The sequence below is a fragment of the Chiloscyllium plagiosum genome, chromosome 11 (assembly GCF_004010195.1).
Source record: "Chiloscyllium plagiosum isolate BGI_BamShark_2017 chromosome 11, ASM401019v2, whole genome shotgun sequence".
Lineage (NCBI taxonomy): Eukaryota > Metazoa > Chordata > Chondrichthyes > Orectolobiformes > Hemiscylliidae > Chiloscyllium > Chiloscyllium plagiosum.
This window is the reverse complement of record NC_057720.1, coordinates 65,312,718-65,336,685: the sequence shown is the minus strand read 5'-3', so window position 1 is coordinate 65,336,685 and position 23,968 is coordinate 65,312,718. Positions and strand designations below refer to the sequence as shown.

Here is a 23,968-nt window from a genome sequence, read left to right as displayed (position 1 = left end):
GGGGAGGCAATGCTGGAGGTGCACGGGGGGGGCAGTGTTGGATGGGGTTGGGCAGGAGAGCGGTGTTGGGAGGTGGGCGCGGGCAGTGTTGGATGGGGGCTGTGTTGGACAGGGTTAGGAGGTGAGTGGAGCGCGGGTGACGAAGCGTTATTGGACAGGGTTGGGGGCACAGATGGGGTTGGGGGGGTTCGCGCACAGTGTGCTGCTGCTTAGTCTCCTGAACGGGGAGCAGTCTTAACAGAAAACTCTGAGCATTTAATCAATTAACTGAATACTCAATTATCCGAACGAAATAGTGCCTGACCATCTCGTTCAGATAATCGAGGTTCCTCTGTAGTTCTTAAAACTGTTAAAATTTTGGCATTTCACATAAAGGTACGCATTTATAATTCAACCATTTGAACTGCATTTCAACCCAACCCCCCATTATAACCAGGTGACTTGTTATCGGGATTTATTAATGACAAATTAACAAAGATTTAATGTGCACTTTTTCAGGCACCTCTAATTCAGAGAAGATAGAAAGTGATCAGCAATCTACTCAACATAAATTGAGTCTTTATAATGCCATTCCATACAAGAATTACATCTTATGTTTACTTGTCTTGGTCGTCAACCCCATAAAAGCCTTTAGAAATCAAGACTAAATACATGCCAGTCTTACCAGAACTTGTTACAGCAAACAGTAACAGTAATCGCATTACTACAATCATTTACCTGGCCATCTAAAACACCAAGTAATGCAGGCTCCATCCATTGCACCGGCTCAACAAAATATGATGTACATTTGGTCTGACCCTCTCTATGAGTTTGCGTCATTCTCTTGTGAGCAAAGGCATTTGGTCCCGATCCAGGTATATGATTCAAAGTACTCGAGCCACGAAACAAAGAACGCCTGAAATTATATATTTTAAAGGAAAAATCTTAATAGGAATATTGGTTCATACACATTCTGAATTTGTAGCACATAGACAAGTATATGACCATGAAAGTTATAGAGCAATTACACAAACAAATCGGAGACAGGAGGGTAAGAACTATAAAACTGCAGCCTGAGCTACACATCCCTCATTGAAACCACAACATTTATGTTGAAAGGGTTAGACAAAAAGGGACAAGTGTTCATGCAATTAGAACAGTTAGGATAAAAGACTCCTTCCAGATGTGCAACTAAAGGAATTCATATATTCTTCAACATTTTGGTTATTCTACTTTCTAAGCTATACCCCATATCAGTAAAAGAACTGCTGCAGGTGTCATCAACAGACACTTAGCCAGAGGTCATTCATGGGAAGCTAATGGAAGGAGGTGCGTACTAAACACCAAGTATAAATGTTAAAACATGCGTTCCTTGTGGCCCAGTGGCTTGAAAAACATAATTCTATGAAGTTTTAACTACTCGTTTAATCCTCGAGGCAGTGAGAAAGAAAAGAGGTAATCAAACTGACTTAACAGAACAGCGCATGATGTGAAATCCATAATGATAGTCAGTTTCTCTTGATCAATGATCCTTTTAGGCGTATTTGTAAGATATTAGTTTAATACCTAATCTAAAGGTAGAAATATGATTTCATTCCTGTGATATAAATGTTAGAATATGATTAGACAAACTTAGAACAATTTAAGAAATAATTAAATACTGTAGTAAGGGAAGTTGGGGACTTTCTGGATCGATAAACTAATATGGACCAAACAGTTTTCCTTCTTTCACAGAGGGTGGGAAGGTGCAGAACATAGTCTGGGTGGGGACTTCATTACCCATCACCAAAAGTGGTTTAGTAGCACCCTACTAACTGAATTGGTTGAGTCCTAAAAGACATTACTGCTAGACTGGATCTGTGGCAGGTGGTAACAGAACTAAAAGAAGGGAAAAACATACTTGACCCGATCCCCACCAATCTGTCTGCCACAGATGCATCTGTCCATAGCAGTATTGATAAGAGTGATCATCACATGGTCACTGGAAAGACAAAGTCCTGTCTTCACCCGGACAATACCCTCCATCATGTTGTTGGGCATTGAAATCTAGCCAGTTAGCATGGTGACAAACAGATCTAGGAACTAAAGACCAGGTATCCATATAGTGTTGTGGACCATCAGCAGCAGAATCATACACCAACAACCTCACAGCCCAGCACACCCCCAACTCTACCAATAACATCAATCTGGAAGTCAATTCTGCTGCAATGAAGAGCACAGGAGAGCATGCCAGGAACAATAATAGCATAGTTCACAATGAGATGTCAACCTGGTGAAGCTGCAGAAGTACTGGCATGCCAAACAGCATAAGCATTAAGTGATTCCAGGTCTATATAATTCCACAACCAATGGATCAAATCTAAACCTCTGCAATCCAGCCATGTTCAGTTTGAATGATGGTGGGCAGTTAGTTAACTCACTGGAGGTGATGGCTCCATAAATATCCTCAAATCACGGAGATACAGCTGACGCATTTGCAACAACCTTCAGCCAGCAGGGCCAAGTGCATCATCCTCGCGGTCTCCCCTAGAGCATCGCAGATGCCAGTCTTTAGCCAACTTGCTTCAATCAGTGTGATATTGAGAAATAGCTGAGACTCTGGATACTGCAAAAGCTACGGGTCTCGACAATATTCCAGCAACACTACTGAGGACTTGTGCTCCATAACTTGCTACGTCACTGGCCAAACTATTCCAGCACAGCTACAATAATGGCATGTTCCCTACAGTGCTATCAAGCCTGAAACTTTGCCAGGAATTCCCAGGACAAATCCAACATGGCCAATTACCATCCTATCAGTCCACTCTCGATCGTCAGTAAAGTGATGGAAAGTGTCATCAACAGTGCTATCAAGCAGAACCTGCTCAGTGACACCCAGTTTGGGTTCTGCCAGGGCCACTCAGCTTCTGACCTCCTCACAATATTAGTCACAACATGGACAGAAGAGCTGAACTCCAGAAAGAAAGTGAAAGTGACTGCCCTTGATATCAAGGCCACATTTGACAAGATTGTGACATCAAGAAATCCTAACTAAACTAGAGTCAATGGGAATCCAAGGGAAAATTCTCTGCTGAGTGAATTATATTTAGCACACAACAAGATAGTTGTAGTTATTAGAGGTTAGTCATCTCAGCTCCAGGAAAACTCTGCAGGAGTTGCTCAGGGTAGTGTCCTAGGCCCAACCATCATCAACTGCTTCATCAATGAACTTCCTTCCATCATAAGGTCAGAAGTGGGAATGTTTGTTGATGACTGCAAAGCGTTCAATACCATTTACTACTCCTCAGACACTGAAACAATCCATGTCCAAATGCAGCAGGAACTGGACAATATTCAAGACTGAGCTGGCAAGTAGGAAATAAAGTTCACGCTACAAAAGTGCCAGAATTGATCATTTCCAATTAGAGAAAATCTCACCATCACCTCTTGACAGTCAATACTATTACCATTACTGAGTCCTCCACTATCAACACTCTAGGGGTTACAATTCATCATAAACTGAATGGGACTAGGCATATAAATGCTGTAGCTACAGGAGCAAGAGAGGGGCTAGGAATCCTGCAGCAAGTAACTCAATCACTGGAGTCAGGGAGGGTCTCACAGGGCTGGAAAATAGCAAATGTAACAGCCTTCTTTAAGAAGAAAGAGGCAGAAGACAGGAAATTATAGGCTGGTTAGCCTGACCCCCATCACTGGTAAGATTTTTGGGTATATTGTTAAGGATGATTTTGTGCAGTACTTGGAAGTACAAAATAAATAGAGCCATCAGCACAATTTTGTCAAGGGAAGATCATGCTTGACAAATCTGCTAAATTCTCTCAGGATGAATGAGCAAGTTAGACAAAAGAGAGCCAGTGGAGGTGATCTATTTGGACTTCCAGAAGGCCTTTGACAAGGTGCCACACAGGAGTCTGTCAGTTAGGGGTCATAGTGTTAGCGGTAAGCGACTAGCAGTGATACAGGATTGATTGACTGGCATAAAGCAGAGTGTGGGGATAAAGGTGTCTTTTTCAGGATGGCAGTCGGTGACTAGTGGACTAGTGGGGTCCATGTTGGAGCCACAACTATTCACATTATACATTAACAATTTGGACAAAGGAACTAAGGGCATTGTTGCTAAGTTCACAGATAACACAAAAATAACTGGAGGAATGCGTAGTTTTAAGGAAACAGGGAGGCTACAGAAAGGCTTGGACAAACTAGCACAGTGGGCAAAAAAGTGACAACTAGAATACAAACAGGGAAAGTGTGAGGTTATGCACTTTGGTAGGAAGAATAAAGGTGTGGACTATTTTCTAAATGGGAAAGGCTTTGGAAATCTGAAGCACACAGGGACTTGGGAGTACTAGTTCAGGATTCTCTTAAGGTTAACGTGCAGTTTCAGATGACAATTAGGAAGGCACATGCAATGCTAGCATTCATTGAGAGGGCTAGAATATAAGAGCAGAAATGTACTGCTGAGGTTGTACAAGGTTCTGGTCAGACCACATTTGGAATACTGTATTTGAGAAAAGTCGCCCTGACGTTGGAGGGGGTCCACAGGAGGTTTATGAGAATGATCCCAAGGATGAGGAGCAGTTGAGGACTCTGGGTCTGTAGTCATTGGAGTTTAGAAAGATGAGGAGGGATCTGATTGAAACTTACAGGATACTAAAAGGCCTGAATAGAGTGGAAGCAAAGATGTTTCCACTGATAGGAGAGACTAGGACCTGAGGGCACAGCCCCAGAGTGAAGGGACAATCCTTTAGAACTGAGATGAGGAGGAATTTCTTCAGAGGGTGCTGAATGTGTGGAACACATTGCCGCAGAGAGCTGTGTAAGCCAGGTCATAAAGTGTATTTAAGACAGAGATCAATAGGTGCTTGATTGGGAAGGGAATCAAGGGTTACAAGAAGGCGGCAAAAAATGGGGTTGAGAAACATATCAACCATGATCAAATGCTAAAGCAGACTCAATGTGCCAAATGGTCGAATTCTGCTCCCAAAGTCTGTCCAACATCTATAAGGGGCAAGTGAAATGTGTAATTGAACAAACTTGTGTGGATGAATGCAGCTTCAACAATACTCAAGAAGCTCAACACCATCCAGGATAAAGCATTTGGCTTGATTGGCACATCTACAAACATCCACTCCCTCCACCACTGAGAAATAGTAGCCGCAGTACCATCTTCAAGACGCATTGCAGAAATTCATCAAGGGTTCATAGGCAGCACATTCCAAACCCACACCCATGACCACCTCGGGAAAGGGCAGCAGATGTATGTGAAAACCATCACCTGCAAGCTTCCCTCCAAACCACTCAGCATCCTGACTTGGAAATATATTCCAGCTAATTCAGTGTCACTAGATCAAATTGCCACAAATCCATCACCTACAGCACACAGACTGAAAAGGTTCAAGACGACAGCTCAACTTCTCAAGAGCAACTAAGGATGGGCAAGAAACAATGGCTAAATAAGCAACATCCAAATCTCATGAATTAAGCTCCTGTCTTATGGTTTTGCAGTGCAAAGTTGGACTCATAGAAAATAAAATAGAATATGTAAACACATAGAATAAAATCCCAGCAGAACAAACACAAATTTTTCAGTGTTGCTCAGCAACAATTTTTTTTTAAGAATTATGTTAAATGGCTTTCCCAAACCAGGCATACGTTAGGTGTTCAGTTTTGTTATACAGTAAACAGAGCATTATATCATCTATTAGAGTTCTGCTCACCTACACTTTCTGCACCTATAGAGGACTTCATTTGTTTTCTCTTGACTCACAGGATCCAATGCAAACAACTCCTGAGGTAAATTCTGTAGCTCTGAATAAAAGAAAAACTAAGAACATTCAAGCAATTATAATTAACATATTAATAGGTGATAAGTTAGTTTAAAATCCATGGACTTTACAACAGTGAAAGCAGAGCCTATAAAACATAGAATTGTTGAAGCAAAGAAAGCACAGTACCCTTATAAGTCCATATCATATTCTTGACATAACACAGATTTAAAAGTTGGAGTCTAAGTTCACTCAAGATATTAGGAACAATTTGGCAACCATAAGATTATAGTAGATAGATAATAATTCATTTCTATCTTAACGAGTATGAAATGACTTTCATTCCATCTTATATTATAAAATGCTACTGACAGTATAACGAATTGGACAGAATGAGAAAGAAACAGAAAGAGGGGACTATTTAAGCCAGAATTTTAAGAATTTTAAGAATGCATTTGGATTGCTTTTTAAAAGAAGGAGGCATTCAGAATTTCAAACCAGGATGGGACCAAGCATCAATAATGATCAATCAGTTTTTAAAAACGTTAGAGCTCGATGAAGAGAATTAACAAAGTAGATGGTGAAATGATTTTCATATAACAAAGAACACAATGACTAATGTAAATGAAAGAGCAGTTATCATGGTTAAGGACTACTGACCGCAGACTGCTACAACTTAGTGACTAAATAGTCTCAGATGAAATATTAACAAGGTGGAAAAGAATAATTCCTCATTTACAACTATAGAAAGACATACTTTGGATATGAGAGATAGAACACAGTCAATGTGACCAATCAAAATTATGGGATGACGTGAATGGACTTTTCTTGCCCTTGCCAACTGAACAGAATAGAAGCAACAAAAGAAGTGGATTACCAGGATACTTGTTAATGACTTTCTGCAGTCGATACTGTTTGTAATCAGCACTCGTTAAATCCACATTGCAACCCATCTTTTCATACAACTTCAGCTGCTTCACAAACTCATCATTTATCCTATAATTAGATAATGGAAATATTTTTAAAGTTTTCCCATTAAAGCTTGTTCAAATTTGACAGAAATGGATAAATTTAAAATAAAAGCAAATTACTTGACATCAGGTTTAATGTCCTGGAGTTCACTATATGCCTCTTCAAAGGTCAGGCCGTCAATTTTCATCATGTAAGCAGTTACTATAGTTGCACTTCGACTGACTCCTGCATGACTGACATTGGAGAAAATATTACAATGAATGAAATATGACAAATGAATTATACAAAGGACATTAGTTCCCAACAAAGACTATAAAATGGGCAGCAATCCCTTCCTTATCAGAAATTCTGAATACCTTCTTCTTAAAGTTTGGTGCATTTGTACCCCATCATAAACAGGAAATGCTGGAAATACTCAGCAGAACATGCAGCATTCTTGGATAAAGTTAGAAACTGATGAGAAGTCACTATCCTGAAATTTTAGTTCTTTCCGTCTTCACAGATTTTTCCAGATCTATAATGTAATTCCAGCATCTTTTTTTGATTTTATTTCAGGTTTCCAGCATCTGCAGCATTTTGCCATATGTTAGGCAGCCAACAGAATTTTGTCATCTGCAAACTTGGCTACAGCACATTCATTCTCTTCAACCAATTTATTAACAATATATTGTTTAAAAAAAAGTGGCCCCAGCACTGACTCCAGTGATACTTCACTTGCCTGAAAATGCCTCCCTCATCCCAACTCTGTCTTCTATTAATTGGCCAATTCATGTCCAGGCTAGTACATTACCTCCAATTTTAAGTAAACCAATGCATGATACTTTATCAAATGCCTTCTGAAAATCCAAATGTATTACATAACACTGCTTCCCCTTTATCCAACACGCTTGTTTCTTCCTTGGAGATTCAGTAAATTTGTCAGGCATGAATTCCCCTTCATGAAACCACATTGATTCTGCTTGATTGTATTATGTATTTCTAAATGCTCTGCTATTACATAGTGTATAATAGATTCTGACGATTTCCCAATAACAGATGTTAAGCTAACTAGCCTACAGTAGTTATTCTTCTCTCCTTCCATTTTTAAATAAAGGTGTTACATTGGCAGTTTTCTAATCCTCTGGGACTCTTACAGAGTTTAAGGATTCCTTGAAAATCATGCATCCACTATCTCTGTAACTATTTCTGCATGCTAGACCAATTAGTAAGGGTAGATCACATAGGATTCAGGCTGGGCCTGCCAATTGGATACATAAATAGCTTAACTGCAGGAAACAGAGGATGCTGGGTGGAGGGATGCATTTCAGATTGGAGGCCTGTCACCAGTGATGTTCCACAGGGACCCTCTGGATCCTCTTTTGTTTGTCATTCATATTAATCATTTGGATGAGAATATAGAAGACGTCACCAAAATTGGTGGCCTAATAGACAGTGAAGAAGGTTTTCTAAGATTACAAAGGGATCTTGATCAAATGTGTCAACGGGCTGAGGAACAGCAGATGAGAGTTCAATCTGGATAAATGCGAGTATTGCATTTAGGTACAACAAACAGGGGGAGGGCTTATACAATTAATGGTAGGACCTTGAGTAGTGTTGTGGAACAGAGGGACCTAGGGATTGAGGGACATAATTCTTTGAATTTTGCATCACATATAGACAGGCTGCTTAAAAAGACATTTAGCATGCTTGCCTTCGTTGCTCAGTCATAGAGACGTACAGATCGGAAACAGACTCTTCAGTTCAACTCATCCATGCCGACCAGATATCCTAACACAATCTAGTCTCATTTACCAGCACTTGGCCCATATCCCTCTAAACTCTTCCTGTTCATATCCCCATCCATATGCCTTTTAAATTTTGTAATTGTATCAGCCTCCGCCACTTCCTACGGCAGCTCATTCCATGTAAGCACCACTCTCTGTGTGAAAAATCTGCCCCTTAGGTCCCTTTTATATCTTTCCCCTCTCACCCTAAACATATGCTCTCTAGTTCTGGATTTCCCCGCTCCAGGGAAAAGCCCTTATCTAATTATCCTATCCATGCTCATGATTTTATAAACCTATACAAGGTCACCCCTCAGCCTCCGATGCTCCAGGGAAAATAACCCCAGCCTATTCAGCCCCTCCCTGTAGTTCAAATCCTCCAACCCTGGCAACATCCTTGTAAATCTTTTCTGAACTATTTCAAGTTTCACAGCATTCTTCCAACAGGAAGGAGACCAGAACTGCATGCAATATTCTAAAAGTGGCCTAGCCAATGTCCTGTACAGCCACAACATGACCTCCCAACCTCTATGCTCAATGCTATGACCAATAAAGGAAAGTATACCAAATGCCTTCTTCACTGTCCTATCTATCTGTGACTTCACTTTCAGGTCCAAGGTCTCGTTGTTAAGCAACACTCCGCAGGACCTTACCATTAAGTGTATAAGTCCTGCTCTAACTTCCTTTAAGAGTTGGGAAGTCATGTTGAGGTTGTACAGGACATTGGTGAGTCCGCTTCCGGAATACCATGCCCAATTTTGGATGCCCAGTTATAGGAAGAATACCATTAAGCTGGGTGGTTTCAGAAGAGGTTTACCAGGATGTTGCTGGATATAGAAGGTTTGAGTTATAAAGGCTGGAACTATTTGAGAGGCATCCTTATCGAAGTTTATCAAATAATGAAGGCTATAAATAGAGTTAATGGTAGTCGTTGCCTTTTCCCTGTGATAGGAGACTTCAAGACTAGGGAGCAGATTTTTAAAATGAGAGTGGAGAGATTTAAAAAAAGACAAGGGGGCAAATTTATTTTACAGAGGGTGGTTTGTGTGGAAATGAACTTCCAGAGGAAATGGTGGATATGGGTACAATTAAAACAGTTACATGACATTTAGATAAGTACATCAATAGGAACGATTTGGAAGAATATGGGCCAGGAGCGGCTGTTGGAACTAGTTTAGTTTGGGATTATGGTCAACATTGACTGGTTGGACCAAAGGATCTGTGTATGACTCTATGACATTTCAACTCCCATACCCCGATGTCCTGACCAACGAATGCAAGCATGCCAAACTTCACCACCCTGCCTTCCAGCAATTCCACTTTCAAGGAACTATATACCTGGTCTCTTTGACTGGCAATGCTTTTTGACCACGGAAAGTGCATTCATAATGTGAGCAAACAGGATTATTGTGCATCCGTAAATGCTGATAGCAGTAAATAATGAAGTTCTGAAGAAGTGTTACTGGATCCAAAATGTTAACTGATTTCTTTCCAAAGATGCTGCTGGAGCTGTTGAGTTTTTCCAGCAATTTCTGTTTTTGTTTCTGATTTCTAGAATCTGCAGTTCTTTGGTTAACTGTGAGTATGAGTGGGAAAGTTTTCTGGTCAGCCATCCAGCAGATTCAAGGGCAAAGCATGGTAGTACTTTGCACATAAAAGTGGACCAATTCAATGGAAGGTTTTGGCCCAACTCTTGGAAATAGGCACTCCCGTACAGGTGAGTAATACAATAATAACATTGTTAACTTTGAAGTAATATTGTCTTGTAGACATAAGCAGATAATGCCAGAGCAACTTGTCAAGTCTGATAGCAACTACGGAAAGAGAAACAGAGTTAATGTTTCAGGTCCAGTTTGGCTTTTCTTTATGGACACAATCCTAACTGTTGCTTTAAGATTTCACATGACAGCCCTCAAAGACTAGTTTCACAAGGGGCTGGGAACCAGAGGAGAAGACTAGTAGACAGCGAGGTGGGAACTGGAGACTAAGAATCATGAAGATAGCATTAATAAGGGGAAGAGTAGGCAGACAGCAGATGAACACAAAATAACTCGTGGCCTGAAATGCATCTACTTTAATGCAAGGAGTATAGTGTGTAAGGCAGATGAACTTAGGGTTTGGATTGGTGCCTGGGAGTATGACATTACTGCAACCACAGAGACTTGGTTGAAGGAAGGGCATGATTGGCAACTAAATGTTCCAGGATATAGATGCTTCAGACAGGACAGGGAGGGAAGGAAAAGGTGGGGGTGGAGTTGCATTGCTGGTCAGGGATGAAATCACAGCTGTGCTAAAGGAGGACACAATGGAGAGCTTGAGTAGTGAGGCATTGTGTGTGGAGCTGCGAAATAAGGATGCAGTTACATTGTTGAGACTATATTACAGGCCTCCCAGTGAGCGTGACATAGAAGAACAAATAGGTAAACAGATTATGAAAAGATGTAGAGGCAATAGGGTAGTGGGATAGGAGATTTTAATTTTCCCAACATTGACTGGGATACATTTAGCGTCAGAGGTCTGGATGGGGTAGAATTTGTAAGAAGTGTCCGGGAGAGTTTTCTAGGGCAGTATGTCAATAGTCCGACGAGGGAAGGGGCCATATTGGACTGGTATTGGGGAATGAGCCAGGCCAGGTGGTAAAAGTTGCGGTGGGGTATTTCTTTGGGAACAGTGACCCCAATTCTGTAAGTTTTAGAATACTCGCAGACAAAGATGGGCATGGTCCTAAGGGAAGAGTACTAAACTGGGCCAAGACCAATTATATAAAAATTAGGCAGGAGCTCGGAAATGTGGATTGGACACAACTATTTGAAGGAAAGTCCACATTTGATATGTGGGATATGCATGTCCTGTTGAAAGCAAAGGATAGAAAAGGCAAGATTTGTGAACCATGGATGACTGGAGAAATTGTTCGACTAGCCAAGAGGAAGAGGGAAGCGTACATAAGGTCCAGGCAGCTAGAACAGAATGGGCCCTGGAGGAATATTGGAAGAGTAGGACCAATCTTAAATGAGGAATCAAGAGGTCTTGAAATAGCTTTAGCGAGCAGAATTAAGGAGAATCCCAAAGCATTTTATTATTATATAAGTAGCAATTGGGTAACTAGAGAAAGGATTGGTCCACTAAAGGATAATGAAGGAAGGCTGTGTGTCGAACTTGAGAAAATGGTGAGATTCTGAATAATTACTTTGCATCAGTGTTCACTGAGAGGAACATGATGAATGTTGAGAATAGAGACAGATGTTTGTTTACTCTGGATCACATTGACATAAGTAGGGAAGATGTGCTGGGTATGCTAGAGGTTATTAAGGTGGACAAATCCCTAGGACCGATGGGATTATCCTAGTTTGCTGAGGGAGGTGAGAGAGGAAATAGCTGGAGCCTTGACAGATATCTTTGTGGCATCCTTAAACACAGGTGAGGTGCCAGAGGACTGGAAAGTTGCTCATGTTGTACCCCTGTACAAGGGTAATAGGGATATTCCAGGTAACTACAAACCAGTGAGCCTGACGTCAGTGGTGGGAAAGTCAAGATTCGTGAACCATGGATGACTGGAGAAATTGTTCGACTAGCCAAGAGGAAAAGGGAAGCGTACATAAGGTCCAGGCAGCTAGAACAGAATGGGCCCTGGAGGAATATTGGAAGAGTAGGACCAATCTTAAATGAGGAATCAAGAGGTCTTGAAATAGCTTTAGCGAGCAGAATTAAGGAGAATCCCAAAGCATTTTATTCTTATATAAGTAGCAATTGGGTAACTAGAGAAAGGATTGGTCCACTAAAGGATAATGAAGGAAGGCTGTGTGTCGAACCTGAGAAAATGGTGAGATTCTGAATGATTACTTTGCATCAGTGTTCACTGAGAGGAACATGATGAATGTTGAGAATAGAGACAGATGTTTGTTTACTCTGGATCACATTGACATAAGTAGGGAAGATGTGCTGGGTATGCTAGAGGTTATTAAGGTGGACAAATCCCCAGGACCGATGGGATCTATCCTAGTTTGCTGAGGGAGGTGAGAGAGGAAATAGCTGGAGCCTTGACAGATATCTTTGTGGCATCCTTAAACACAGGTGAGGTGTCAGAGGACTGGAAAGTTGCTCATGTTGTACCCCTGTACAAGAGTAATAGGGATATTCCAGGTAACTACAAACCAGTGAGCCTGACGTCAGTGGTGGGAAAGTTGCAGGAGAAGGTACTGAGGGATAGGATCTATTTATATTTAGAAAAGAATAGGCTTATCAGTGATAGGCAACATGGTTTTATGCAGGGGGGATCGTGCTTTACCAACTTAATAGAGTTCTTTGAGGAAGATGAAGGAAGGACGGTTGATGTCATATACATGGAGTTTGTAAGGCGTTTGGTAAGGTTCCCCATGATAAACTAATAGGGAAGTGAAGTCAGATGGTGTGCAGGGTGTTCTAGCTAGGTGGATAAAGAACTGGTTGAGCAACAGGAGACGAGAGTAGTAGTTGAAGGGAGTTTCTCGAAATGGAGAAAGGTGACCAGTGGTGTTCCACAGGGATCAGTGTTGGGGCCACTGTTGTTTGTAATATACATAAATGATCTGGAAGAGGGCACTGTTGGTATGATCAGCAAGTTTGCAGATGACACAAAGATTGGTGGAGTAGCAGAAAGCATAAGGGACTGTCAAAGAATCCAGGAGAATATAGATAGACTGGGGAGTTGGGCGGAGAAGTGACAGATGGAGTTCAATCCAGACAAATGTGAGGTGATGCATTTAGGCAAGTCTAATTCTAGAGCAAATTATACAGTGAACGGAAGAGCCTTGGGAAAGTTGCTGGGCAGAGAGATCTGGGAGTGCAGGTCCATTGTACCCTGAAGGTTGCTGCACAGGTAGATAGAGTTGGCAAGGAGGCATATGGTATGCTTGCCTTCATTGGACAGGGTATTCAGTATAAGAACTGGCAGGTCATGTTAAAATTGTACAAGACATTGGTTCGGCCACATTTAGAATACTGTGTACAGTTCTGGTCGCCACATTACCAAAAGGATGTGGACGCTTTGGAGAGGGTGCAGAGAAGGTTTACGAGGATGTTGCCTGGTATGGAAGGTGCTAGCTTTGAAGACAGATTGAGTAGGTTAGGTTTGTTTTCATTAGAAAAAAAGAGATTGAGGAGGGATAGTGATTGAGGTTTACAAAATCATGAAGGATATAGAAAGGGTAGAGAGAGATAAGCTTTTTCCCAGGATGAAGGATCCATTAACGAGAAGTCACGCTTTTAAGGTGAGGGGTGAAAAGTTTAAGGGGGATACACATGGCAAGTACTTTGCGCAGAGGGTGGTGGGTGTCTGGAACACGTTGCCAGCAGAGTAGAGGCAGGCATGGTAGACTCATTTAAGATGTGCCTGGAGAAGCATGAGTAGGTGGGAAGCAGAGGGATACAAACGCTTAGGAATTGGGCGACAGGTTTAGACAGTAAATTTGGATCAGCTCAGGCTTGGAGGGCCAAAGGGCCTGTTCCTGGGCTGTAAATTTTGTCCTTTGTTATAATTAAGCGCACAATTCTCAAAAAAAACCTGTAAAATGCAGTTACTAACCGCAGTTCAAAGTCACACAATGGAGTTAACTCTGAGGTGTGGGGAACAACATATAGACCACCAACAACCATAGCAAGCAAAACTCTGGCTATGTCTGAGATACCATTGATACACGAAATTCAATAGAGGACCAAATACTAAGGATAAACATCAGAAACAGAAATCTTTGGAGAAACTCAGCACCTGTGGCAGCATCTGGGGAAGAAGAAACAGTGACCACAGTATCCACAGATACTGCCAGACCTGCTAGGTTTCTCCAAAAATGTTATATTTGTTTGTTTCAGATCTCCAGCAGCCACAGTTCTTTGTTTTATTTCGTCAGCAAACGTCAATTTCTTTCCCATCACTTAGGCTGCACTTATGCCTACAGTAATTCATGCTTTGTTAAACCGTTTAAATTGGAAGACACACGTGTAGTTTCTAATACAACAACAGAAGTTGCTGGAGCTCTGTTGTTTCTAATAGTCAAGTTTAATTTCAAGAAGTTCTCTGCTTCGGAACATTGTCCTTTATTGACACGTTGTTTGCTTTAACTATACATTTGTTTCCAGGTAAGGAGCTGTTGGCAGTGCCTGGTAATGAGGCTGACAGAAATACAGGGGCAGTGTTTGACATCTCACAGTGACTGTACCAATGAACCAGGACAGCAGCTCCTGCACGAGCCAGCGCCTCCTGCACAAACCGCACACACTCGTCCAGGAAGCTCAGCAAGTCGGAGCCCGCATCATCCAGTGCCCGCACGAACTTGGTCTGCCGGTCGCCGAGAGGCGGCGGTTCCTTGGAGTCCACGGTCAGCACGTGGGAGATACCAGTGTCCGGAGCGATCGTCGCAGCATCTCCGGCCGTCCCAAGGAACAGGCCGGGCCGCAGCGGGATCATGTCTGCCCGTCTAACGTTGCCACGCACGGCAACTTCCGGTAGGAGGAGCCACGTGACGGGAAAATACAGGGGTCATGTGGGGAGGGGGAAATGCTGTGCTGGGTCACGTGGAAATGGTGCAGGCGGGGCTATGGTGGGTCACGTGGGGAGGGTCCGCCTGGAGGGATGCGGGGTCACGTGGGAAGGTTTGTGGGCGGGGAATGCATGGTCACATGGGGAGGGTCACATGGGGAAGAATCCAGGGTCACAGGGTTTGTGTTGGGGAATGTGGAGTTACGTGGGGAGGGTCACATGGGGAAGAATCCAAGGTCACAGGGTTTGTGTTGGGGAATGCGGAGTCACATGGGGAAGAATCCAGGGTCACAGGGTTTGTGTTGGCGAATACGGAGTCACGTTGGGAGGGTCACATGGGGAAGAATCCAGGGTCACAGGGTTTATGTTGGGGAATGTGGAGTCACGTGGGGAAGAATCCAGGGTCACAGGTGTGAGAAACAAAAGCTCACTCACTTCAATAATTTCAGTCCGAGACCAAAAATCTGAAACAGTAGTGCTGCTTTATTTGTACACTTGCAATTGGGTGCAAGGTCTAAAGCCAGGTAAGACAATGACAAATACACATCAAATCCAACAAACTCTCGAAATTTATACAGTTTGAATCCCCATATTTTTTTCTTATTCCATTGTTTGCCCCCTCCTCCGCTTACGCCACTCATTTCCTTAAGACTGATCCCACAACTTCTGTTTATCCGGCCTTGTCAGTGACAAATGTCTATTTCTGCCTCCCATAAGGTTGTTTGACGTCATCCCATCCTTTGCTTACCATTATCTACTCCCTCCATTTGCGCTGCCCCTCACAACATCTGATCACTAAGCCCTTTTAATTGGGGTTTGTTCCTGTGTCTCTGTACAAGTGGGAAACCTACTGTTTATAAAGGCCTTTTTTTCACAGCATTTTATCAAGTGCCTGTATTTCTACCATTGTTCTGTAATCCTGTCTCATGCTAAGTCCTTCCTCTATGTAATTCCCATTTTTGCTAACTCAGCTCCTAGCTGAGAAAACAATCACAGACCAATGTGAATTAATTTACTCTGTATCAGAACTTATAATTTGCAGAAATAACATCAATTCACCTATATCCCACAATTTCCCCTTTTTCTTTTGATTACCATTTGTTATCTTCTGCATTTTTGTCTCTTTTTTAAACATCGTTCCCAAAATTCGCAAGCATCATTTGAGAGATTTCGTCCATCTTGGTTTCACTCATCTCCTCATTATTTAGCCGATAAAGTTCCTCTGTCTGATTCACTCTTAGGGGCATCTGTTTCATCAAGGTGTTTCAATCAGTCTTTGGGTGAGCCCTCGTATACAGGGTATGACACAACAGCCAATGGCCAACAATACCCCGACTACTACTATCAAGGAAGTAAGGATAGAAACCACCACCGCCTTCCATTTTCCAAACCAGGATTCAAGCCATCCCGTGAGAGATGTGTCTACTCCTGAATTCTCAGCCAGTTCCTCTGCTAAAGTAGTCAATCCCCGTAAGGCCCGAGTAATTGAACCATCAGGCGCAGTATTATTAGGAATAAAGGTACAACACCTTCCTCCTAACATCACACACACACACACACCCTTTTTCTACTAAAATCATATCAAGGGCTATTCTGTTCTCCCATGCCATCCTACTTGTCGCATCAAGTTGTTCTGATATTCCTTTAACCGCATCTCTTGTATAATTGATAAATCGCGTTGATTATAGAAAATGTAATTTATCCAAGGAATAATAAGCTTAGGGTGACCAGCCCATATGACCGGTACTGAATGTCCATCCCATGACCAATCACTCTGTCCAGAACAACCCTTTCAGAGTGACAAGCCCAGACTGACCATTCCACACCAACTCAGACTGACAGCTGCTTTTACAAAGTTTGGCTGAAATCACAGGTAACAGCACCCTCCTGTGGTGAGAGCTGCTCACTGCTGATCCACTCCAAGTCCAGTTCTCCTTCCACTTGAGCTTCGTTATTTCCATTGACATCCCAATGGCTGGACCCCCATCTCCAGATAACGTCGGTGCACTTTGCTCACTGTCAGTTCACTGACATTTTCCCTTATTTTCCTGTGCAGGGAGGAAGATGAATACCTGGACACTTTCTCAGACATTAGTGACTCTCCGTATCTTGAAAACAACACGTGTCTCCATCCAGACCCAAGTCAACCAACAGTCTCCAATTGCCCAGGACAACCTTGTCAACTACCAGGGAGTGCTGGTACGTAAGCAAGACCTCGGTGATTATCCAGGGAGTGGGAGTGGCGTCTTTTTCTAGTACAGGAAGAGTGTCTCCTTGTCAGAGTTACCAACTTCTGATTGAGACCTGAAATGAATTGCCCATCTCCCTGCTTGATTGAAAGGATCCTGTAGTACTGTTCAGAGAATAGCAGGGGAGCTCCCTGTGGTCAGTTAACATTTACCACCCACTGAACACCAAGAAAACACATTACTTGCTGTGTTTTTGGGAGCTTGCTGTTCCAATGACTTTGGGAAAAATCTGTATCTTGTTTTCTGCACAATCTCCCTTTTAAAACTACAGTGCAACTGGGAAATATTCCAAAAGGATTTCCAAGCAGGCGGCTCAGTTCAAAGAAATGCCCATGTGACTCTAGGTTGCCATGGGGATGAAAAACTAACAAGGAAAAGGATAAATAGAAAACTAATTTTTAGTGGTGTAAGATCTCAGTGCATGTTTTGTGGCAGACATGTTGGAACAGATCCTGATGTTTGACAGTTATATGGGAATGCAGCAGGGGCTGTGTTACTTCCTGCATGTGTTATATGTTGGAAAGGAAATGGAGTCAAGGACAGGAAGAGCAAGTGGTTGTGAATTGGGGGAGCCCTACTGCTGCTATTTCAGTTGTGCAAGTTCTATATAGGGTCTGAAAAGGGAGTCTTTGGGGATCCTAGTGTGAGAAACAAAAGCTCACTCACTTCAATAATTTCAATCCGAGACCAAAAATCTGAACTAGTAGTGCCGCTTTATTTGTACACTTGCAAGCGGGTGCAATGTCTAAAGCCAGGTAAGACAATGACAAATGCACATCAAATCCAACAAACTCTCGAAATTTATACAGTTTGAATCCCCATTTTTTTTCTTATTCCATTGTTTGCCCCCTCCTCCACTTACGTCACTCATTTCCTTAAGACTGATCCCACAACTTCTGTTTATCCGGCATTGTCAGTGATAAATGTCTATCTCTGCCTCCCATAAGGTTGTTTGACGTCATCCCATCCTTTGCTTACCATTATCTACTCCCTCCATCTGCGCTGCCCCTCACAACATCTGATCACTAAGCCCTTTTAATTGGGGTTTGTTCCTGTGTCTCTGTACAAGTGGGAAACCTACTATTTATAAAGGCCTTTTTTCACAGCATTTTATCTAGTGCCTGTATTTCTACCATTGTTCTGTAATCACGTCTCATGCTAAGTCCTTCCTCTATGTAATTCCCATTTTTGCTAACTCAGCTCCTAGCTGAGAAAACAATCACAGACTAATGTGAATTCATTTACTCTGTATCAGAACTTATAATTTGCAGAAATAACATCAATTCACCTATATCCCACACAGGGTTTGTGTTGGGGAATACGGAGTTAAGTGTTGGTTGAGTCTCGTGAGGGGATTCTTGTTCTTGCTCGTCGGGGTAGGTGGGTGGTACTAGGCAGGACCTTATGCCCGAAACGTCAATTCTCCTGCTCCTCGGATGCTGCACATTTTGACTTTGATCTCCAGCATCTGGTGTCCTCACTTTCTCCTCCCTGAAGACAGCACAGGTAGAGCAAGAGGGTAGGCGCCCAGAGGTGGAGTGTGTGGACATTGAGGTGCAGGGAGTAGGGACCTGGGAGATGGACAAGTAGCATGGTAGGTTAACAGAAAGACTGGGTTATGAGAGAGAGAAGATGTATGAGGAATTGGGGGCACAATGTGGGGGAAAAATAGGGCATGAGTTGACAAGATGGTTTAGGGCAATTTTGAGGGTGTGGGAAAGAGGGAATTGTGAGGGTGGAAGAAGCGTCAGTGGAAGTAGAGGCATGGGGTAGGCATGAGAGAGCACCAGGATAAGGGTTAACTGGTGGGAAAAAGAGGTCATAAGAGAGTGGATGGGTAAGAGCCCTGATGGGAGGAAAAGAGGCTATGAATAAGATGGGAAGAGAGGGTACTGGTATGGAGGACAGGCACTAGAGTGAGAATTGAGGGAACAAAGGAAAGGGAGAGAAATCGGGTAGGGAGAGGGCATGGGAGATGAAAGAGCATATTGGAAAATGGTGGTGGACAAGATACCAATTGAGGGACTGGGGAGGTGGTGTGTTGTGTGAGGAGAACACTGGAACTCAAGCCTAATTACTCAGCAAGATGGACCATATATAATCACCAAAATGGTCAATTTGTTCTCTTTTATTATTGGTGATGAGAACAAAAGAGACTTTCAACAGGCTTTTCCATAAATTCAAAATATAACATTTATTACAGGCAAATATATTCTTCAAACAAATGACCAAATGCTTATCAATTAAGCTACAATGTGAATTAAATGTTGTGTTGTCTTATAATGACATCTGAATATAAACTATCACAAGCCCCTCGTTAGATCACTGGTTTGTTATCAATGCGGGGTGTCCATTATACTGTCTCTGACGTGACACCAGTGATAAATTAATCTCTTGCTGTACAGGCCAGCTGGCCTCTCTCCTCTCAACATCCAGTGATACAATGACTGATGTATGTCACAAAATTATTGCTTTATGTTATGTTCATCCATCAGTCCTAAACTTTTCCATAACACAAATGCTGAACAATCAAAACAGCACCAATGGTCAACATAGATTTTGGCTCAAGTACACCTCTAACATTGTGTTTTGCAAATAATCAAAACATTTTATTTACAGAACTAAACTTGGCATAATTGCCCATTCCAACATCATTGATTTATTGAATACCAGGTGTTGGCATAATGAAGGGTTTTGATTGTAATTTAGCATGTAGCTGAAGCATTATCTGAATCTTGCCTAGCATTTTATCAAACTCTTGTCTGCATCAATTGCTTTGGTAAATTGTAATATTTTTGAACAGTACTTTTTAATATTGTAAGTTTTGTGCAGTGGAATGTATGCTTACATTGAAGGTTATTGATAGAATAAGCCATGAAAAGAGAAAGGTTAGTTGCCCGGCTGTTCGGGTTTTGTGGACTGACAATGGGTCTTTAAATGCCCCATTAATTAACTTTAATTGATCAATAGAATAACAAGATTATACTATTTGCTGTATTTACAGTAAACATCTTCATGCATGTTTTGTTCAGGACGCATGAAACTACTGATTCTATTACGTTAGTTAAACTCCTCATACTCTACTAAAAAAAAGTTAAAAATCACACAACACTAGGTTATAGTCCAATAGGTTTATTTGGAAGTACTAGCTTTCAGAGTGCTGCTCCTTCATCAGGTAACTAGTGAAGCAGGATCATAAAACACAGAATTTATAGCAAAATATCATATGTTCATGCAATTGAAACAATATATTGAACAAACTTAGATTGCTGTTAGGTCTTTCCTCTTTTAGAACCTGCAACCCATTGGAAAAGAGGAATGGCTTAACAGCAATCTAGGTTTGTTCAATATATCATTTTAATTGCATAACACTGTGATCTTTTGCTGTAAATTGTATCTTATGATTCTGCCCCACTAGTTCCTTTATGACGGAGGAGCGCTCAGAAAGCTAGTACTTCCAAATAAACCTGTTGGACATAAATGTGGTTTTGTGTGATTTTTAACTTTGTCCACTCCAAGTGAAGTAATAATTTGGGCAATGTAACTAGGTCATTTGGTTACTACTCAAATGTGCAGAAATCAGTAACAAATTACATTTTTAAATGCACTTTGCTTAGAGGCACCTCAGTCCACTTTACAGAGGACACTATCTGAACAATTTGCAGGAGGGATAAGGCCTTCAAATCCATGATCAACGAGCAGCATGAACAGCACTCTCTTGGTGACAGAGAGAGGTGACAGTGGAGACGCTGAAGGACAGAGTTGCAGTGGACAGGGACACAATGGCTGAAGAAGCAGACGTGTTCAAGTAGAGGAAGTTAACAATGACAAATAGGCCAGTGATAGAGGGACATACATTCAGGAAGTAATTGGAAATAAGGAGGGACATAATCACAGAGGAGAAATGTGATGAAATTGATTCCCGGGAACAATAAAACATCAGTGGATCTTAACAAAGATAGGAGTAATGAGGATGTGGACTACTGTGAGTAACATCTCTGCTAATAAATTGTAGCTCAAGGATAAAAGGTGGTTCGTAAATAATTGGTGTATCAGATTAGGATTTCAACAGGAATGATGGGATGTTACAGAAGTAAAGGAAAGCGGTCAGATATAAGGGAGAGAGCAGAGTGCAGGATCCAACAGAATGTGAAGATGTTGCATTTTTGGTCTTAATCTCAAATTAGGCAGATTGATGTAAATGTAGCTAGTTATTCAGTTGCTTGAGACAACTAGAGGAGGAAGTTGGTTCATTGAGGCTTTATTGCTGGAGAAAAGTGCATTATCCTTGGAGACAATGAAGGAAGCATGCTTGATGTGGAACAACACCAATCATTTGTCAGACGTCTTTTTTTCCTTTGTGCGTTTGTACCAAAGGCACTTGTCCTATTCAATGGATCCTGTTAACAAAAGAAGATTTACGATAGTTATGCTCAAATTTCTAACCTAAGGAACTTGACTCTTCTTGAATTAATCCTGATTTATTCGCTGCTCATTGGGATTCATCTTTGTCTACTGCACAGTATGATATATTCAGGTTAGGTAATAAATATCCCCTTGCTTTCAAAAAACCTGAAAAACATTTTCATGTAGAAGCCAGGAATATATGCTTTTGATCTGGAATATATGATTTGTTCACCTCTTACAGGGCAGAACGAATAATGACATTTTCCCACCCAGTACCTATGCATTATTCATCCCAAGAAAATTAAAATAAAAAGTTGTGGGAAAGGCTTTGAATTCCTACTATGATATACATTCAACTAACTGAGTTAATTAGTTGGATGAGTTCAGCTCCAACAACACTCACAATTCTTGACACCATCCAAGACAAAGCAGTCTGGTTGATTGGCACTACTTCCACAAACATCTACTCCCTCCACCATTCAATAGCAGCAGTGTGTATCATCCATGAGATGCCCTGCAGAAATTCACCAAGGATCCTTAGAACCTTCCAAACCCATGACCACTTCCATCTCGAAGGTTAAGGATAGCAGATACATGGGAAACATCATTAGATGCAAGTTACCCTTTAAGCCAATCACGTTTTTCACTTGGAAATGTATCACCTTCCTTCTTTGTTGCTGGGTCAAAGTCCTGAAGCTCCCTAACAGCATTGTCGGTTAACCTACAGCATATAGATTACAGCGGTTCAAGAACACAGCTCACCTTTTCAAAGGTAAGCAGGAACGGGCAATAAATTCTGACCCACATCCCATGAATGAACTAGAAAAAATAACTTATCAAGAGTCTTTAAAGTCTGGTTAAGATGGTCACTTAATTCAGGTAAACAAACCATCAGTCACCAATCCTACACTTCTTCACCGCGACATTGTCAGTGCCTGAAGGGCAGCATTATCATCCAGAGGCATTCTGTAAGTGGATCGAAGATGTGCCATGATGGCCAAATGAGGCTGGCACATGTTGGAAACCATTGTCCAAGGATGTGAGGTGCATGTGACTGAGACATCAGTGCCAGGTGTTCAAGATGGAGGTCCAAAGGAGTAAGCAACATGCTGGAGTCACCAGGTATCCACTCTGACTTTCATGTTGGGAATTCTTGGCTTCTAATTTCTATCCATCCCATGTATGATAAGAAGCTGTGTATTTATGAGGTGAGATTGATGAGGGTCATAACGAACAATAATCCTGATTAATAGGCATCCTAGCATTTCCTAGTGAGAAAATCATCTCAACGTCTGGAACTCTGTTGGAAAATGCTGGTGGTTGCACCAAGCATTGAGTTGGGCTTTACTCAATGGCTCAGATTTCTCAACATAAACAACATCACCCAGGGCCCTATAAGAATCTGCCCGATAGCTTTGAGAGAATGAATATATGTCAGTCCTGCTAACAGGTTACTGAAATCAGAATAGTACATAAGAATCACAAAATGTCAACATGTGCCGTGGCCTAATGGTAGACTGCTTAATGCTGAGTTATCAAGTTGTGGGTTCAAGTCCCACACAACGACCGGAGCCCCAAAAATCCAAGCTGATATTCCTGTGTAATACTGAGAGAACACTCCCTGTCGCTTTCACTTTCCCTTCCCCCCAACTCAGAAGTTTGGGGGGAAGGGAAAGTGAAAGTGACAGGGAGTATGGAGTTAAATGGAAAGATATGCAGCAGGATAGCATGTGTGCAGGAGGATTTAACCTTGAGGCAGACTGGGAATGCAGCAAAAAGGAAGGATAATTTAGGACATCTTATGACTTCCAATATCTCTAATGATAAGAAAGTTAGAATTGAGGCACTTTACCTGAATGCTCGTAGCATTCGTAACAAAGCAGATGAACTAATGGCACAGATCATCGTAAATGATTATGATGTGGTAGGCATCACAGAGACGTGGTTGCAGGGGGGTCAGGACTGGCAGTTAAACATCCAAGGATTTTCAACTTATCGAAAAGACAGGGAGGCGAGCAGAGGGGGCGGAGTTGCCTTGTTAGTTAAGAACAAAATTAAATCTATGGCACTGAATGACATAGCGTCGGATGATGTGGAGTCTGTATGGGTGGAATTGAGGAACCACAAAGGCAAAAAAACCATAATGGGAGTTGCGCCGGATGATGTGGAGTCTGTGTGGGTGGAATTGAGGAACCACAAAGGCAAAAAAACCATAGTGGGAGTTATGTACAGACCTCCTAACAGTGGTCAGGACCAGGGGTGCAACATGTACCGGGAAATAGAGAAGGTAAGGTCACGGTGATCATGGGAGACTTCAATATG

The 23,968-nt window shown here is 41.9% G+C and overlaps 2 protein-coding genes across 6 annotated transcripts in view; both read right to left on the bottom strand.

The window, feature by feature from the left end:
- Nucleotides 1-14,973, bottom strand: part of dusp12 (dual specificity phosphatase 12) — a 17,940-nt gene extending 2,967 nt beyond the window's left edge. Inside the window, exons 1-5 of one of the 2 annotated variants that reach the window (XM_043699590.1) lie at nucleotides 14,671-14,973; nucleotides 6,836-6,949; nucleotides 6,622-6,740; nucleotides 5,697-5,787; nucleotides 718-895 (exon numbers count right to left, since the gene is read on the bottom strand). In XM_043699590.1, the coding sequence (XP_043555525.1) occupies nucleotides 718-895; nucleotides 5,697-5,787; nucleotides 6,622-6,740; nucleotides 6,836-6,949; nucleotides 14,671-14,918 (750 nt within the window). In that variant the 5' untranslated portion in view covers nucleotides 14,919-14,973. Of the gene's footprint in view, nucleotides 1-717; nucleotides 896-5,696; nucleotides 5,788-6,621; nucleotides 6,741-6,835; nucleotides 6,950-9,817; nucleotides 10,525-14,670 lie in introns of those variants that run through there. The other variant, XM_043699589.1, reaches the window with a different exon arrangement.
- A 6,180-nt stretch (nucleotides 14,974-21,153) lies between these two features.
- Nucleotides 21,154-23,968, bottom strand: part of LOC122554483 (P-selectin-like) — a 63,548-nt gene continuing 60,733 nt past the window's right edge. For all 4 annotated transcript variants that reach the window (XM_043699588.1, XM_043699587.1, XM_043699585.1 and 1 more), the window contains one exon: nucleotides 21,154-21,639. In XM_043699588.1, the coding sequence (XP_043555523.1) occupies nucleotides 21,626-21,639 (14 nt within the window). In that variant the 3' untranslated portion in view covers nucleotides 21,154-21,625. The remainder of the gene's footprint in view (nucleotides 21,640-23,968) is intronic.